Source organism: Amblyomma maculatum, chromosome 3 (genome assembly GCF_055883805.1).
Source record: "Amblyomma maculatum isolate TAMU_Amacu chromosome 3, ASM5588380v1, whole genome shotgun sequence".
Taxonomy (NCBI): domain Eukaryota; kingdom Metazoa; phylum Arthropoda; class Arachnida; order Ixodida; family Ixodidae; genus Amblyomma; species Amblyomma maculatum.
In genome coordinates this window covers 204305330-204324577 of record NC_139346.1, presented here as the reverse complement: position 1 = coordinate 204324577, position 19248 = coordinate 204305330, and the positions used below count along the sequence as shown (strand labels likewise).

The window sequence follows — 19248 nt, the reverse complement described above, 5'->3', positions numbered from 1 at the left end:
AGTACCGTATTTTCGCGATTCTGAACGCCCCTAATTCTAAGTACCCCTGAGGCGACAACCGGCGCCCTCGGCTGTCGTTGCCGCTGGTGTACCCAGCACGAAGCGACGGGAGACTGCGAGCCGCGTTTTCAGTGTTGTTCTGATACCGCCGACTCATCGTTCGGTCAAAGGTAATATAGCTACGCTAATATCCCCTTTTTAACACTGAACCGAATAAGTACGATAAAAGCACTCCTGAAAATTCTAATAAGGCATCGTATTTCTATAGGAGAAAACGCATTTGTGTGCCAAACTATACACGGCGATGCAGACTTTCAAGAGGTGACTTCTCGACCCCGCTCCTCCCAATAATCAAATTTCTCTGAATTAACACACTGGCCTCCGTTGACCTTTATACTTTATCCTGATTTCACTAAACTATCCTGATGCGTTCGTATGTACTTAATCCACATCAGTGATTACTCACCACCCTTTTCACGCGAACCTCATCTGTGGATCACCATATTATCAACATTCGGTGTGTTAATTCTTCGACTCCATTTTGCAGCGCCAATAAACCCCGGTTGCCCAGCTTACAAGTGGTGGAGGTGCTGTTGATCCCAGTACCTCTCAACCAAAACCCTACAGCTACATTCCAGTCGAATCCTGGTCGGCCAGTCTTTCAGGATGGAACATTACAATCAACATCCTTATGTTCCGGATGCCGCCCTCTCCTCCCCACCCCAACTGCTGCTGCTTCCCCAACTGGTGTGCTTCCAGGACCTGAGGATTCTACCGGCACTGCCCACAGACAAGCGTCCAATGCTACGCCGTCAAGTCCGCCAACCTGAATTATTACCACCCGGCAGCGCGATCCTGCCGTTTTTCCTGGCCTCCCCGGCCAAGACGTTGAGAATTGGCTGGGGCAGTGAACATGGTAGCGCCTACAAACACTGGGACGCTTTGACCGAACTTTTTAATGTCGCTTCTTGGCTCCTCAAGTGGTTCATCGTCTTCTGACCGGCCGGAACGCTACTCACGATCCCATTCTCCAAAGAAAAGGTTCCGCAATTGCATCCATCGCCCGCACTCAGCCTAGATCCCTCAGCAATCCTGCTCGCGCGCACCTGATTCTGTTAGTTCTAGTGAGACGTTTTCTAATTAGCTATGACCTTTCGTCGAACTAGAAACGCATTGCTAGTTCTCTTAAAGAAGCATGCCCCTTCATTTTACAAGTCAAATGGTGGGGCATATATGCTTCTTTAAGAGAGGTCGAACCTGTACTGCTATATTAAGTCGCCGGCCCTACCGTGTGTCGTCAGAACGTAAGATAAGATAGGATAAACGTCGTAAATATGCTGAATCGCAAAATCATTCGCCCTTCTAGTCCCTGGCCATCACCTGTTGTACTGGTGAAGAAAAAAAGATGGCTCTAAGATTTTGCGTTGATTACCGTGCTCTGAACAAGATAACCCGAAATGATGTATATATCCCTCGTCACGCATTGACGACGCCCTTGACTATCAAAAGGTGCCACATTTTTCGAAAGTTCAGACCTCTGAACCGGTAAATGGCGAATACCCGTGCATGAGGAAGACAAAGAAAATACCGCTTTCACCCTCCCAATGGGCTCTACGAGTTTATTGTGATACCCTTTGGCTTAGGCAACACTCCGGCAACTTTCGAGCATAGTACGATCGATACTTCGGCGAGGCCTTAAATGGAAAACATGCCTAAGCTACCTGGAAGGCATTTAGCTCAATACGAATAAATGTCGGTTTGTCTCAAAATCCATCGAAGTCTTTGGGCATATCGTCAACACGGTTGGAGTTAGGCCTTATCCCGTCAAAATTGTTGCTGTTGTGCATTTTTCCACGACCATATCGTGTTTGATGAAAATGTTTAAAAAGTTTTTTTTTTTCGCCAAATAATGTTATTTCTGGCGTCCGTTTTGCCAAGATATCGCCACGAAAACAAATTGGAAGGGGTATATCTTAGACTTTCAGAAATGGCTTCTCGAGAACAAAGAAGTGAATGCGCATCGAGCCAACTAGCATGTGATCGTATAAGGATAGAGGCACCGATAATCGCAGCACGCTCTTACCAGCTCTTGACGTGCATTGACGCGCTGTATGCGCTCTCAGCCCATATCGCTTTAACGCGTGCTTCTGTGAAAGGCAGGCGATAGGGCGGGAAGCAGGCGCGCCGTTCATATCGTCCCCCGTAGCAGGCTTCGAAGCAGGAATTCGTGCGATACCACGAGAAGCGGCCGTCGCCCAGGTGAGCCACGAGAAAGTCGCGTCAGATAACGTTATCCACCGGAGTTTAAACAATCGCCCACTTTCCGAGCATGCCCACGGAAAAGGGAACAAAGCAATGGCGGTGCACTTCTAGTTTTGCAGCCCATGAGGTTTCCGCCAAACGTGGCGTGGTCCCTAAATCAATCTGTCGAAAGGAACAATTAAGCAAACAAAATTCACACACACACACACACACACACACACACACACACACACACACACACACACACACACACACACACACACACACACACACACACACACACACACACACACACACACACACACACACACACACACACACACACACACACACACACACACACACACACACACACACACACACACACACACACACACACACACACACACACACACACACACACACACACACACACACACAGAGAGAAAGAATTTACGGGACGCAAGCTTCGTTTTTAAAGTCATGACGCAATATAGCGTTACCCCTACAAAAATGTGTAATGTGTTGGTTTAGAATCTCTTTTCAGTTTTCTCATTAGAATGTATTGTATTCCTTTTAACTCTGCATGCACTATGTTAAATGAGTTTGAATAACCATTTGGCCACCGCATTCTAACACAACCACAAAAGACGCACTGCTATAGAAATACAATAGTGAATGTCTTTTGAAACTCTTTAGAGAGATTTAATAGATGCTCTTTTAGTATTCCCCAATAGAGATTATAAAGTAATTAATAATTTTCTACAATTACTGCCTAATGAGTTCCAATAACTATTTGGCCACCGCATTCTTACTGAAACACAGAAGACGTGTTTCTACAGAAATACAATAGTGAGGGTCTTTTAAGCTACTAAACTGCCACGTATCCAGCTACATGTTGTAGGCGACCCCGATTTTAACCAAGCCGTATGGATGCGTCTGCGTGGCATACGTACAGCGTTCCTGACTCGGCCTCCGAAAGCACTGGAAGGTTGATTCTTATTCCACGTTCCGTCAACAAACGAATATCACAATGTTATGTTAAAACAGCGCTAAAAACACGGAGAAAGACAAACACATTGAGCTGTCCGTGTTTCTGGCGCTGTTTTAACATACTGTCCAACCAACTCGTCCAACAAGCCACTTTGAACATAACGAGTTGATCCATCTTTCAGATAATGTGGTCTCGTTAAGTCGCAAAAACCACTGAATGATCAGTGCTCGGTCATGTCAGCTACCAGCTACAAGCCCGTGATTTTTGCGCTCAAAACGATGACGCCAGATTTTGCGCGTAACGTGCATACATGGCAAAATTACTTTTGAAAAGGAATTAAATTACATTACTAATTACTTTGTTGAAAATCGCAGAAAAGTAATTAAATTATATTACTCATTATTGCTCCCCAAAAGTAATGAAATGAAATGACATTACAATTACTTCTACTGAGTAATCAATTACTTTGAAATTACTTTCTAGTTTCGATAAATGCAAAAACTAAGTAAAGTTATTAAACAAAACAACTTGTTCTCCAGAGTATTCTAGTTGACTATAGTTCTGCTCAATTCTGTCTCCTTTTGCCAAGCCGTTACGCTGGATTCGGATTGCAGCACGTCGTTCCTGCTTTCGCGCACTCTACTAATTGTTGTCTATTGAAGGAGTGATGGCGCACTTTAGTAAAAGTAATTTCGAGAGGAATTAATTACTCTGCTGCGAAATTACTACCAAAAAGTAATTCACTACATTGCTAAATTACAAAACTGAAAAAGTAATTCGTTACATTAGAAATTACCGAAAAAGTAATTAAATTACAGTAATTTCATTACTGTAATTCAATTACTGCCATGTCTGGTAACGTGTCCCTTAACACGTTCGCGTTAAAACCAGAGATCATTAAAGTGCCTTCCCCTAGAAAAGTCTGAACGTAGCTGCCACAACTGATCGTACGGCTTCTTCACAGTTTACGATGTCGATTAAATTGAAACAAAAGAAAACGTCCCGTCAAGTTGAACGTGACGCTGCTTTCGAGGTGCGGGCAAAAGTTAACTACATGAGCGCAAGCTGTAGACGTCTAAAATTTATGACGCGCTCCCTAATAATTGATATTGGCAGCTGCGGTATGTGCAGGCAGCTGGTATAAATGCCAGTGCGCAGACTCGTGGGCGAGCTATGTATTGTGATAGAGAAGGCGTGATTGCATTTGGAACGAAAAAGCGTGCTCCGTGCCCGCGCTTGAACAGGGATTTCTAGACTACATAAATCTAGCCAACCGGAGACCCGTAATGGCTGAGTACAGCATGGCTGCGTCTAGCTGCGTACGCGCTGTGGTAGGTGCGCCACCTAGCAGAACCGCGTTACTACACGTCTCTGCTATGCTACATATCAAATAACGACCCGCAACGAGCAAACTGCCAAAACAAGGTACCTTAAAATGCGCCTTTTATAGTATTTTAACGTGATAGTGTTAAATGCTTTGTTCTCCGAGAAATTCCAGGATGGATGGATGGAATAATGGATGGAATCAAATTTATTGAAAAAAAAAAAAAAGTTTCCAGTGTGGTCCACGACTAGTTCAGAGTCCACGGGCTTGTGCTTCAATAAAGCCCATTTCTGGCCGGCGGGCTGAGCGGTCCGCAAAGCAGCTTCCCAGGAGGAATAAGTGGGATGGGGGGGGGGGGGGGGGGTGCTACCTGGAGGAAAGGACATTCCCACAGCTAGTGGAAAAGTGTAAATTTGGGCACGCCACAGGTGTCACAGTGAGGGGACAAGCCTAGGTGAAAGCATGAGAGACTGTAGGGAGAAATGAAGCAACCCGTCTGCAATTGTCGCCATGCGGCACTAGATAAGGGCGACAAGGTGATGTGGGGTGGTGGCAGTGTCATGCGGTTGTTTGTGGAATGCGATGATTTGATATGTAGAAAAGACCAATGTGGCCTCTTGCGCGGGTTGGGTGCCTGATCATCCGGGGCCCGGGAAGAGAGTTCTCGGGCCAGATTAGGCGGCACCGTGAGCGAAAAATCAGGGGCGGGCCTCTGGCAGGTAATCGACAGGGTGACATGGCCGATAACTGATTGGTCCGCGAGTTTTATGACGTCAAGAAACCACATGACGTGCCTGATTTGGAAGGAGCTGCCAACTCGGGCAGCTCCTGTGATCGAAGTCGAACCCGGGACGCTTGAATACCTATAGTTGGACATGAAACCCCTACAGCCACGCAGTGACGTTCGTACGATACGGCTTGGTTAAAGCGGGGCTTCGCATCTATATATGGTGACCTTTCAGACAACGCGATGGCTTAATTTTGACTGTATGCTAATAATCATGTGATAAAAGACGCGCATATTGAATTGCTAAGAGGCAGCGAAGTACATGTACTCTGCGAACGTGTATCCGCGCGGCTAGCCGCGCATTAAGGCTATCCCGTTAGGCTCCGCACTTAAAGGCTGGAGCTTAAGTGCCCCCCTTTTTGTTCGAGCTGGAATGAAAGTCCAAGTGGCAAATGAAATGAGGAGCTTAAGTGGAAAGACGTCCACACACACAACAACATGTGGTAACCATGACGACAGAAGGCAGATAAGAAGGACAAACAAGTTCTCGAAATGCTTGCAGCGTGAAGCACCTGTGCACCGTTTACTCTGCCGCGAACGTATAGCAAAGTTTTTTTTTTTTCAAAGCAAGACTTGAGCGTTGAGGCGCGCCAAACCCGAGGCACTTGTAGTATTGGGTCCAGCTTCCGGGACAAGGATGTCCCGATCAGTGGCGTATACGGTGCGATAGTCGCAAGGAAAACGTAAATACGAGATGACATCTACCAAGCTTAAAGTCAAGGAACCAGTGCGACCACTTCATCCTCAATGTCGTTTGGAAACAGAAACGAGCGCGGCGACGGAAAACGAAAACAACAGTAGTCGTTCCAGGAAGGAAATCGTGACACTCGTTACGGTAACGTCTCACGAAATCACTCGCCCGCGATGCAGAGGTGAAACATCAAACGGCGGGGGCTACACGCGAGGAGGAGCACAAGATAACCGCGCAGAACAGTAGGTGTGCCCGGAGACCCTTGAAAAAAAAAAAAAAGACTCACCGAAACAGTATGTGCGGCGATAACGTCGAGGTGCGCGTGAAAGCACGGGCAAGTGAATTGTTCAGCATACAAGTGGCATTGCCTGCCGCGCAACGACTCGCTACATGAAGAGGACTGTATATAAAAAACGTTTTTCATTCACTGTAGATGTGCTCAACAATTCAACAGTTTAGAGCGCTTACAGAGGTCCTGCACTAGTTACTTCAGCCGCCCAGTTACCGCTCCATCGCAAGATGGTTTAGCACACCTAGAGAGGTATCCGCCGGTGTGAAAAAGGGGAAGACTCGTAGGGAGCGAAACTCACTTGGGCTCAGACAGGTCTTCGGCGAGACCCTTAGGACCGTCGACGGTGCCGTAGCCGCCGTTGGATGGGCTTCGGTTGAGGAGCTTTGTCTTCTCGCTCATGGTTCCAGTAGAGGGAGGAGGATGCGAACACCGCAGCCCAGTAGCAGAGACCAAGCACCGAGTCACCACTCCCCCCGACGGTCGGGCGCAACCACAGAGCGAGCGCGCGTGTAACCGCAAGCAGCAAGGCAGCAACGAGACTCGGCTGTAGGGGGCCGTCCAGTGCTGCGCGGCCAGACCTAATCTGGCAGCCACCGAAGGCAGATAATGCTTTGGCTAACGTCGCTGCCTCCGCGCGGGACCTCGCATCTATCGGACAGACAAGATCGAGTGGCAGCGTCGAACAATCGAGGGGAAAATCTCATACTTTCCGCGCGTGGCGCCGCTGACGCCGCACGGTCAACATACAGAGACCAGCGCCTTTTCTCCCGCGACTCTCACGGTGGTGCTGCCGGTGTAGAAACTTTGATCCACAACAAGGGTCTCCCTCCCTCGACCAAGGTCAGTCGGTGGAGAAGGCTTGTGAGTTGCGCGCCCGCGCTGCTTCGTAGTATCGTTTCTGTCTGGGCTGTATAGTGCTTCACTGTACAGCCGTCCTGATCTTTAATATAGCGCGAGCGTCGACCAAACTGCTGGTCAGCGCCTTTATAACGGCGATAAGCGTGCAACATGGCGAAGGTTCTCTCGCGCACGCGTACGAAGATGGAGCGTCGTCTGCTAAGCTGTTCAGTCTATCTGCAACGCAGAATTGGAGTTCACGGCAGATGTCTTCGAAGTGCATTGTCAATGGCTTTGTTGCGTGCGGTTAATTTGTAAAAATTACTCGGGAGGGGGCAAGCTGTGACTATTGGATAGCAGAAGTGTTTTTTCTGCGATCTTATTCTAAGGACGTACGCATGCACACGTGAGTGAAGCTCATCTGTCTTAAGCTTCCACATAAAGACTATTCGCCGGAGACGTTATGTATGCACCACACGCAAGGCGCAAGCCTAAGTTATGCACTGGGCCTAATTTCTTCAAAGACGGCGCAGTTGAACGATAACACTATGCTTCCATAGTCTAAAAAAGAGCGTATGTAATGGAGTGTTTTCGAGAAAAAAAAAAAAAAAAAAACCTTCAGTGTGCTAAGAGATTTGGAGGCTTTCTTCTTCAGTGTGTCAATGTGAGTCAGAAATGAGAGTTTGTCAAAAGTAATGCCTATGAATTTGTGTTCATTTTTCACACGCATTTCAATCCCATTTAAGCGTAGGGTGGGGTCGGTCTGTATGCCTCTTTTGAGCGAGAACGACTGCCATTGTCTTCAGTGCAGAAAAGTTAAATCCATTTTCATTGGTTCACGTTTCTAGTTTATGGTTAGCTGTACTTGTCTCTCACATGTGGATATGTTGAATGATGTTCAGGCTATTCGCAGGTCAACCACATACAGTGAATATATTATGGAATTCGGGACCACTATGCCGATGGAATTAAATTTTATAACGAAAATTACTGTGCTTAAAATGCACCCTCTGGGCACACCATTCCCCTGAATAATTTTTCTTGACAAGGTGGTACCGAGACGTATACTCAAAAGAACCAAGGTGTCGAACCGGAATTTTTTCGGTTTCGGTTCCGGAGACATTCCATTCCGGTTCGAACCGGTTCAAACAAGTTAAAAAAAACTTCGACCATGTTTTTTTACTCTTTTTACCACCGAGTTTTCTTTCCTGTTCTAGTACGCAATAAAAGCTGAAAATTCACATAGTAGTCCATCTTTTGTCGTTAGATATGATGGGCTTCAGAGCATGTACAGACCTCAGCAAAATGTAACGAGTGATTGACGATTAGAGCAGGCTGGGGAAAAATTATTATTTTCATTGACATTGAACCAACTAAAGCGGTCACGCGCAGAAAGAAAGTTAAAAGAAAAAATGGTTTCTGTTACGCTTTTCAGGCACACAGAATTTCACATGAATTTTATTTTAGAGTTAAACCTTACAATGTTTCGTCCGGCTCCCACTAAATGACTTTGAATCAGATCAAAATCGAACCAAGCACACCCCCCAAGACTATTGTGACTTGTGGGGATTCACAATCCCCTGCCCCATTATAACGGCAGCGCGTAAAAACGCAAGTTGGTTGGCGGAGGACAGGGCACACTGACTACCCCCCATCGCCTCCAGTGATTTTACCGCCTCCCAGGCTTCCCTCTTTCCTCCCGGCGTAACCCGTAGGCCTCATCTCCCTGTTCCGAGTCGAGGAGCGCGTCTGTCGCAACTAGCTCGGGGCTTTTCGGCGGTTGAGCGCGCACGCACGCGGGTAATGATTTCCGCCGTGGAGACCACCGCCGTCACCGAGAATCGCCCAGTCACCGTAAGCACCTACCGCAACGGGTTGTGAGCGCGAAGCCGCGCCAGGTGAGCAGACTCTTCCTCTCACCTTGCGTGTGCTTCCCCATTATCAGGGTGTCCAGCAAACCACTATTTTCAAATCCCGGACTTTTCCAGGTTTTCCCTGATTATTTCAGGTCAAAGTCCCTGACGAGTGAAGAGGCTCAAAAATGTAGCTGCTGATGATAATGAGCATAGACGAATAATTGACAACAAAAAGCGATTTATTAATTATATTCTCCAATTTACAATAGTGGAAGGCTGAATTGTTAGTGTTAATGGCGGGTGAAAACGTCGCAAGTTCACTGAAAATTAAAAGCGCACTGATGTAAGCCTCAGCGGATCTCCTTGATACTAACAGTTGCGAAATTTCCAATAGGCCCCATGTATAAAAAGAAACGGCGGTTTTCATTGGTCAAAATTCGGGTGTTTATAGGGTTATAGGTGTTTATAGGTGCCTCGCATCGAGGCACCCTAGGTCACGGCCGGTCTCGAGGGAGAGCGCGCTTCTCTCTCGTCTCTTCCTCGAGACAGGCTGCAAAACTACACAAGATGTGGCTGAGTTTATTGTTTGTTTTGTGGGGTTTAACGTCCCAAAGCGACTCAGGCTATATGAGAGACTGCGTAGTGGAGGACTCCGGAAATTTCGACCACCTGGTGTTCTTTACCGTGTACTGACAGCGCACAGCACACGAGCGCCTTGCTTTTCGCCTCCATCGAAAAGCTGCCGACGAGGCCGGGATTCAATCCCGCATCCTAGGGAACAATAGTCGAGCGCCGTAAACCCTGCGCCACCCCGGAGGGTGTGGCTTAGCTTATGGATATAGTGTTCTAGAATTGAGAAGTGTGCCGTCTGCCGCCGGCGAGCTGGTCGTTTCAGCGATGACAGGAGAGAGGGCGCTGTGTGCAGGAGGAGCGCAGTGAGCGCGGAGCAGACAGCTGGGTGAACCGCCTTCGTCACCGCTAGTTCAATCGGACTCCGAAGGCGCGTAGCAAGAAATTGTGTCGCTTTAGCTCCCACACGATTGTCTAAATGTAACAAAACAACTAGCTCCCTATAAAATAAGCGGCCGTCGTCAGGGAACGGCAATACAGATACAGACAATGTAAGATACAGATTGTCGACGAACTGACAAGCAACGGCAAGATATATTTCCTGAACGTATTGGGTGCTTTATTTCTCGAACACTAGCGGGGGGTTCAATGACGAATGTCTAACATATTTCTATGATCATGTAAATTTTTAATATTGGATGCACCGGTTTATGCGGGCTAGACTGAAGTCTTCCATCGACGCTCGCACGTACTGAAAATGCAGTGAATGGTGTTTTAGGCTAGGCTAGCGTACTTTTTGCGCCGCATGTAAATAGAGGTATGCGAAGATTGCTTGAAGACAAATTATGCCAGCGCTTACTGATGACTTTATTTAAATGTGGGCGAATACATATGAACTGGCAGTCCTACTCAAAACGAAATGAATGAATGAGAGCACATGGCAATGAACGAAACCACATAATGGACGACGTGAAATAAAAAATCGCGACTTAGTGCAAGAATATGGTAAAACGTATAAAACTGTACAGATCGAACTATATGAGCATATTAATGAACTGTACTAGGCCGTGAATAAATTAAGCTGCTAAATTTGAAAATTACACACGAGAGAGGCAGAGTGATTAAAGTCCTCAAACACGATTACTTGCACCTCCTCAGCTTTAGGTGCTTTACCTGCTCTGCTTTAGAGGTCTGCTCTTGGTTTAGCGACTTGGCATAAAAACGCAATCGCATGAGGACGTAGAACTTCACTATGTTAAGTGCCATTTCTTTGTCATATGAGTAGGGCAACCAAACTTGGAAACCTCTGCGCTTTGCAAAAACAAAGCAAATTCACGCATGCTATTTGCGTTAATCTTTCTTGAACTAAAAAAAAAAAAAAAAAAAAAAAAACGTTAAAGACTCTTCGAGCGTGTGCATGAGCTTTGCAAGCTCCGAGGACGGATAAAGAAGCCCTCCTTACGTGGTCGAAGTTTGAGATAATTTGATTTTCTTCTTTTTGTGCCACGCAACAATTTGCTTGAAATGAGATAAGCGGAGCAAGTACTGCATTCTGACTTCTTCATGAACTTTCTAGCGACATATCCTGTAATATAAGCTATGAGATGGCTAGAACTGTGCCTAGTGACGTATCTGTGGTCATCTGAAGGAAGGGAATTCAAAGTAGCTTCGACGTCATCGAGCCTTCCCTCGTCAACCAAACGGTCAAGCTCATCAATAGGATTTGAAAGAAGACTTGTACGGCTAATTCCAAGCAAGGCATTTACAATTTCAGCATTGCAACTTCGGGTCTTTGGGGGCTTCGCTAAGTTGTAAAATGCCAGGGCATTAACTGTCACTAAAAATTGAGCTGGCGTGGGATGATCGTTGCAGCCATTAAATTGCCTCACGATGCCGAAGAGGTTTTCTAGTTTGTCTTGGCTTATTCTAGATGTGATAATGTATGTAAAACCACGTTTTGTAGATAAGTAGTCAACGAGGTCGACTGTGGACTGCAAATTTACCCGAAGTCCTCCCGCGGTGCTGTTGCTTAGGAAACCATGCTTTGAGTCAACCATGCTTTGAGTGTATTTCGAGAATTGAAGGGTTCGAATAGGAAAGGCAGCAGAAAGAGCGCGCAATGAGCAAGAAGAAAGAACGAAAGGAAGTAAAAGAGCATTCAGTAAAAGAAGAGAGACGGACGGAACTGTTACTGTGCTCTCTGCAAACATGTGTTTTCCTGCTTGACCAATCATCGCTCTTCGCCCAACAACGCGCCATAGTACAACAGCCAGAGAAGCAACGCGATGCAACATAATTCACGCAGGAAACGAGCCGCAGAAGCAGACGCCCCAAGCGTTTCCTCTGCGGCGCGCGCGCTTGTGATGCGCTCCTACGGCTGACAGCGCCACCTACGCTTTTCATCGCTCCGGCGACCACGTCGCTCCCATTGCCGCGCGCCGAAGACGGCACACTTCCCAATTCTAGAACACTATATTATGGACAGACAGTTTTCCGTCACTATAGGCTCCCAAAGCATCGCTGGGCGGCGCTGCGGCTCCTGATGGGCAGCGCCATCTGTGGCAGAAAAGCACACACTGGGACGCCGCCGGCTCGGCTCGCTGCCTTCGCGACGTGCGCCGCGCGCTTTCTCTCGAACGAGCACGCGCCCTGACGCGCCCCCGCAGGCGCATCGCAACATGCCGCCTGCATTCCGTCTTGATTATTGGACAACCTGCCGCGTATTTCCATGGAGGAAACGTAATTATAGGCGATACCATTTTGATTCACGTCAGCACTGTAGAGCAGACGACAGACGGCGATGAGTAAATATTGATTGTGAATGCGTTTCCCACGTTAGCGAAAACGTAGGAAGTTTATCTCGAGGTAAGTCAGCTATGCAACTATATTGTCGTATATAATATGTTTAAAAACTGCGGAAGTATTATCAGTACTCTGAGATAAAGTTGCTTGCTTGTTGATTATTGTTTTGGCCTGTAGCATAAGATCTATATACTGTTTTGTTTTTATTATTACGATGTTACTAAAGCAAATCTTGCAGTAGAAGAATAAGCTATTGTCTGAAGGAGATGTTTCTTCAAAGGCACGAACGCTAGCAGTCTCAAAAGCCCATGCGTGCTCCGCGCGCTGCACGCGACATAACCGGCTCGCTGGCTGGAAGGGAAGGTGAAATCCAAGCTTGTACTACAATCGTGCTTTATTTCGGTTCTTACTAAATGGTTGTGCTTCATTTATATTTGGTTTACATTTACGAAACCTGTGACGCGAATAGGGTGCTCCGTGCGAGTAGTGTCAATCGAGCCATAATTAGGATCGCTTTTGTATTACACTTCCAACATATTTTTGTTATGAATAATAATAATGTTGGTTCATTTATTGGCCAATTTGCGGAAATCTAAAAGCGGCTCAGCCAAGCCTGTCCCCCCCCCCCCCCCAAAAAAAAAAAAAAATTCTAGATATTTTCTTGGTCGTAGGGCACATTCACACATCATTATCGATCGCGGACGTCGCACGCTGGATATCTGTTGATTTGGTTGCTTTCAGAGCACTCGCAAAGCAGGGAGAGAGCACAGAAAATCGGCAAAGCAAGACACGCGCGGAGAGAAGAGCAGGATAATCCTCTACCCCCTTCACTTCGTATAGATGGTGTTAAACCATTGTACCCTTTTGATGCCTCTCTACGACGTCTTTGTCAACTGTCGAACACTTCTGAGTTTATGGAGAAGGGGAAAATTGGCCCTTTTCGTTTCCACAAAGAACGCGAGACTTCTCAGAATGCTGTCATGCGGTTGGAAAACAGGTCTTGTGGAAACGCTTCCAATGAAATCTGCAAAGTTCCACACGTGAGCCTCGTCTTTTGGCGCTCGCCTACTATTGTGGCTACCCATGACACAATGCTACTTAGTACCTCCGTTGCCTCCGTTTCGCATCAGCGGAAGCGTTTTTGTATCGCCAAATAACCGCCAGGCGCAACTCGATCGCTGCACTTGCACAGAAAGCTAGCGGAGCGTCTGCTCCGGCGACGTCCCATCGTTTCACATTTCGCCACCATGCCAGGAATGCGGCGCTGCCATCGCGCGGCGAAACTTGAGCTTGGGTTCCCTATACTTGTCTCACATAACGGGCGTAACTTAAAATGCAAAAGCGACCTATTGAGCCCTATGCTCTAACGGGCAGCGCACAGAAGCAGTCAGATCTTTAGCGCTCCTGCTGCTCAGACCAAAGCAGGCCATACCTCACTGCTAGGAAAAAAGAAAATAAAGGAAGCAAGCGTGCATACTGCACTGTGCTTTGCCGAGGACAGCTTCAAGCCGTCACTGGTTTGAAACTGCGCTGCCTACGTTGGCTAGCCTGGCCGCCCCTCCTTTCATCCTTTCCGCAGTGTAAAGAAGTAAAAGCGTGCGTGCTGCTGTGTGCTTTGCTCCCCATGAAGGTAAAAAAAAAAAAAATGAGTTGTGGTTCAACTGTGGTTAGCCCTAGCTGAATTGCGATAGCAACGGCGGAAGGTCCTTTTGCCTGCTACATCACACCTTATGAGTGTAAGGTGCTACATTATTGGGGCCACTTAAGCTCATCCTTTAAGAGTATGACGCGAGAGCGTAAGCTACCAGTCTTCTTTGTCTTCTGCTCCTCCTCCTCAGCTGTTCAAGGTCAAGCGTGGCCTGCGCCGGGACCACGCGAAGGCTCGAAACCTAACGCTGTTTATCCCACAGCGTTGCAAGAACGCACTGTAGGAGCGTGATGCTTTCGTCAAGGTGACCTCGAGACAGCTCTCCCTGCAGAGTTTCGTTTCATGTGCGCTACCCGATGGTGGCGTGTTTGGAGCTGGCGCCGCTTCGATGCAAAACAATGATGTGCCACATCGGAACAGATTCCCTCAATTAAAATCAAAATTTCGAAGCTTTCTTTTTTTCCCTTGCAGCAGTTCGATATCTCCCTCAGCGTGGAAAAGGAGACAATTTCAGTTTAAATTCCTTCAAAAACTAAAACCCCTTTCTGGCCAAATTTCATCATATTGTCCCTACCGTCGATTGCCAATATTCTCTGAAATAGGAGTGAAAGCTCGCGGCTGCGAATTATCTCTACAGGTGCCAACAGCGGACATTTCTATAGCAGCAATGTTCAGGACGGGAGTGGACACCGATGTCACCGCAGAATGGGACAAGTCGGTGCATGCTGCATGCGAGCGCCGCCACGAAATGCAGCTGACCAAGTGCTTCGAGAATCCGCCAATTGACCCGCCTCGAGAGTTGGACTGTGAGAAAGGCTGACCGCCGAAGAATTGACGCGTTTGAATTGTGGTGCTGGCGGAGACTCTTGAGAGTTCCTTGGACTACCAGAAGATCAAATCAGTCGATAATGTCGACCATAAACCCTGACTGCTCATTGGAGGATCAAATTCTAAAGTTAAAGCTCAGCTACTTTGGTCATCTGATGAGAAGAGAGGAGTCGCTGGAGAAAGATTTGATGTTGGGAAAGGCTGAGGGTCGCCGGAGAAGGGGTAGGCAGCGAACGCGATGGTTAGATGGCATCCTCGAGGCACTGCAGATGAAGTTATGTGATGTTAGGAAGATAGTGAGAGACCGGAAAGCGTGGCGTGACATGGTCCATAGGGTCACGAAGAGTCGGACACGACTGAACGACTGAACTGAATCGCTATACGAAGACCTGACGAGCCAAAACAACGTCCAAGTTAGATGCGCACTCGTTGACGGGACCAGCTGTTACGGACTCGCATTCCTACATTCCCAAATGTCACGTTGCTGATACCAAATTAAATCTTGGTCTTACATTATCACGGCAACGTAGAAGCGGAATTTTCAGATGTTAGTCCCTCGAAAACGCAACGATGACGATTGGAAGTTTGGGGATATGTTGTAGGCGCTTCGGCAGTGGGAAAGGAAAAAAAGAAGAAAAAGTGGGCTATACTGCTGAAAACCTGTAGTCCCGAGAGGCCTTCACCAAATGAACGAAACGAACCATTGGGATGGATTCTGAGTAGTAATAAATGGTCGGCCGTTGGTGACGTGCATAATATTTGCTGCGCAAGAGGCTCGCAGCAGAGCGCGTGCAGTACGAGCGCTGAAACCTCAATGTGGGAGAACGTGCCGAATCAATAAAGCATTTCCCTGCCCAGCAGGAGAAATCAGCCAGCCTGGTTGTGGCCGCTGATGATCGCAGGCTATATCGTTTTTAACTTTTACTTCCCTCTCGCCCCTACACTTTTCATATTTGACTTATGAATTTTTTTTGACACTTTTCTGCAGTTATTGGCATGCTTCACCCTCGCGATACACCAGTGGCACGGGAAGAATCTGAGCTCAATACTCGGAGAAGGTATGCTTTGCATGGACGATAATATGAAATGACACCGTGTTCTCCCGAAAAAGCATTACCGTATTTTTGTTGCGGCAAAAAAAAATAAAAAAAAAAGTTGCAAAATAAACGAGCTTTTTCAAAATGTATTCTCTCTTTTGCACTACGATTTTCCTTTCAAAATTTCGAATTTCACTTCCTGGGTGCAAAACGGATACATAATGCGCGCAGGCGAACAGGCGGCACAAAGTGTACAGGTGTACACGCCCTGTGCTTTTTGTGCGCCTCTTCCGCGTTAAGAAATTTTAACTGGAAACTTGTCAAAGCCCATCGTCCCACCTGCTCTGTTGATTTTTTTTTGTTTTTTTCCTCTCTTGTTACGTTTGCTTTAGAGCGCATTTCGATCCACACCAGAGACGAGGTAGCGCGCCTGCGGATGGCAATTGTGAGCGCAAATTTCGCAGCTAGCTCAAGACAACAGCAACAACGCGATTAAATCAATTTAGGTATTCATGGGACTGGTGCTACCATAACAGATTTTTCGCAGAATAGAGACAAGAACGCAAGCGAGGGGCCGGAGAAGCATGGGGCCGATCAGGGGGCGTTGCCGTATGCTCATGACATTGTAATCATGCTGGTAAGGACATCTGCAGTCAACCTTGTGCTGCGCAAGCAGCGACACATTATAATATATCCTCGAAAAACATTTCCCAATCAAAATCTCACACTCTGACGCCCCTGCTGTTTGCCGCCGGAATCGTGCTCATTTTAAATCAGCTACTTGTTGCGCGTTACATGCCTTACCGATGCCTATTGCACCTTCCTGCATATCGTATATTTCCACTCGCTAGCAATTTCCCTTTATATACCTCGCCGCATTGCCCATAACACAGGCTTGTGGCATACACCATCTTATTTAGACCAAACGCGCCGTGACGAAGTACATAAAACTCACCAGCAGGGCATAGGCGCCAACGAGTGGTGAGGCAGAACTGCGTTCCAGTTCAAAAACACCACTGTGTGCACCGTCTTCCTTTGTACATTTTTTTTTTGTTACACTTCTGCTACGCCGCTGCCACCTGTGCGCTCCCCCTTTGCGATATTCATATTTTCCTCTTTCCTACGCACACAGGCGGCACCCGCGCATGTTCTTTTCATGACTGCATTCATGCTCAACATTCTTTGAGAGGTGGTTTTCGCACCCACCACCTTAGCAAATGACACAAGTATCAGCAAGACGGGACACAGCGCGTGCTAAGACAAACCTAGATCGTAAATAGACATATGCTTTAAATCACTAAGCAAGCATAAAACTATGTTTACCTATACGTGTAATGCCCTGTTCGACGTCAGTGCATATTAAGGAACCCCAGTGGTCGAACTATCCGCAGCTCCCCATTAAGGCGGTCCTCAAAGCTAGGGTCGCTTTGTGACGTTCAACTCCATAAACCGCACAATTTAGGACCAGTGGGGTGAACACCTTGTTACGTTTCGGTGGCAGCACAGACATTTTTCTGTGAAGTCTGCGTTGCGCAGCTTTTTCTGAGACCATGCACCAACTATAGCCCTCGGCTAACGCGATAGCGTCATGAGGCCGCTTTTTGATGGCGGCAAAATGATAGGCGCCCGTGTGCCGTGCGGTCTCAGTGCTCTTTAAAAAACCTCAGGTGATCAAAATTTCCGGAGACCTTCACTATGGCATCTCTCATACCTGAGTCGCTTTGGGACGTTAGAGGTATCACGTTAATATACGGGAGGCCTTCAACGTACAACGGGCGTGGTTATGCTGATGAGAGTTGACTAGTATTGGACAGTCTCCAGTTTCTTTCAAGGTAGGAATAAACGTGGGGATAGCGCGCCCGCATGTTTATAAATTAGCCTGCAGGAGGCCACATGCATACAAACACCTGTGCACGTTCGCACACAAAAGCCGACACCAAGCCGAACACCAGCAGCATGCAAGCAATGGGTAGGGTGTCTACAATATGGGTTAGGATTTATCGTGCGCTGTCAGCAGCAGAACGAGTGGCGTCGCGAAGCGGAAAGATTATATAATGCACAAGTTAACAGCGACGCTCCACAGAGGGCGTCACCATACTGGCGTTTGTAGCTATCTGTCCGAAACCGCCACGACCGCTTTATCGTATCGCGTCCGTCCTTGCAATAAACCGTTACACACAGCCCTCGGCACCTCAGCTTTCGCCGCAGCATATACCCTCCGATGTTATCCATGCCCGCACAGACATGGCGATCAAAGGATGCCGATCAAGGTCACAGCAGAAGAATAGTGCAGCATCGGCGCACCCGCGCTACGACGCGATAGCGGCCACTAGAGTGCGCTGCGATTGGCAGCCTGTCTCTGGTGGCTTAAAAGCAGAGAAGTGACATAATGTTAGTAATGTAGGAACAAAAGTTTATTAAATAGAATGATGGTTTAGTTAACCATTCTAAATCAATAATTAAGATATATGGAGAAAAATGAGCATGATAGCTACTGCTACCACCCCGCTTCAAAGGGGACGCTCCTATATTCCATCCATTCCATCCATCCATCCATGTTCAGGGAATTATACTACAGCACTATAATTATACTTTCCGCCGATCCTGCTGCAGTTTCTAGGGAGAAACAGCACGTGCAATGAAATTTCGCGACCAGGTAATACGCCCGCTTTATTAAGTTCAATGCCCAATTGTAAGGAAGTACAAGGTTTCTTGCCGCTTCTGACAGTCGAAATCGCCCAATTCCTTAACACAGATACGAGTCGTCTGTCCGAGAAGTAATGCAGACTCTATGGAAGGAGACTAAAGGTAGGCTGCCTAGCTTGACACAGAACCGTCGCCAAGAACAATCCTTGGTTGCATAATCAACAACCCAGCTAACAGAGGTACAATATACTGTGCAGGACACGACTGCCTCCTCTTCAACTGCTAGTGCAGAGTAGTTTGATCAGCTGTCTTGGACATTTTGTGCATTTGGCTACAGTGGGAATATCATAATTATGCGCTCACTGAAAAGAAGCGTCTTCTACGTTGCGGCAGTCGCGACTACGCGCGCTGCGAGGAGGAGGTATCGTTCTGCAACGCTCCTGAAGCCGGAATTTGAGGCGCAGGCCTTTAAACAGACGTGTCTGCAGCTCTCACAAAGTCGTTCAAAACATTCGAACACGATACATACATCAAAATTAAGCAGTTTCGCCAAGCGCCACTGCACAGAAAAAGTCCCTCCAGTGCTAGTGCTGCTCCTTTCGGCCACGCCGCATTTAGAACTAATCTTCCTCACGGCGCTTTCGGAACACCTCTTCTACCGAGCATTAGACAGCGCCAGTGAATGGGCGGGAGGT

At 47.3% G+C, this 19248-nt stretch overlaps 1 protein-coding gene across 2 annotated transcripts in view; it reads right to left on the bottom strand.

Moving 5' to 3' along the window:
* LOC146197482 (scoloptoxin SSD14-like) overlaps positions 1–19248 on the bottom strand; it is a 64956-nt gene that overhangs the window by 31019 nt on the left and 14689 nt on the right. The window contains exon 1 of one of the 2 annotated variants that reach the window (XM_084599322.1): positions 6628–6809. The exons of the other annotated variant lie outside the window; for it this stretch is intronic. Coding sequence (XP_084455448.1) covers positions 6628–6728 — 101 coding nt within the window. The 5' untranslated portion in view covers positions 6729–6809. Of the gene's footprint in view, positions 1–6627; positions 6810–19248 lie in introns of those variants that run through there. 2 annotated transcript variants of the gene reach the window in all.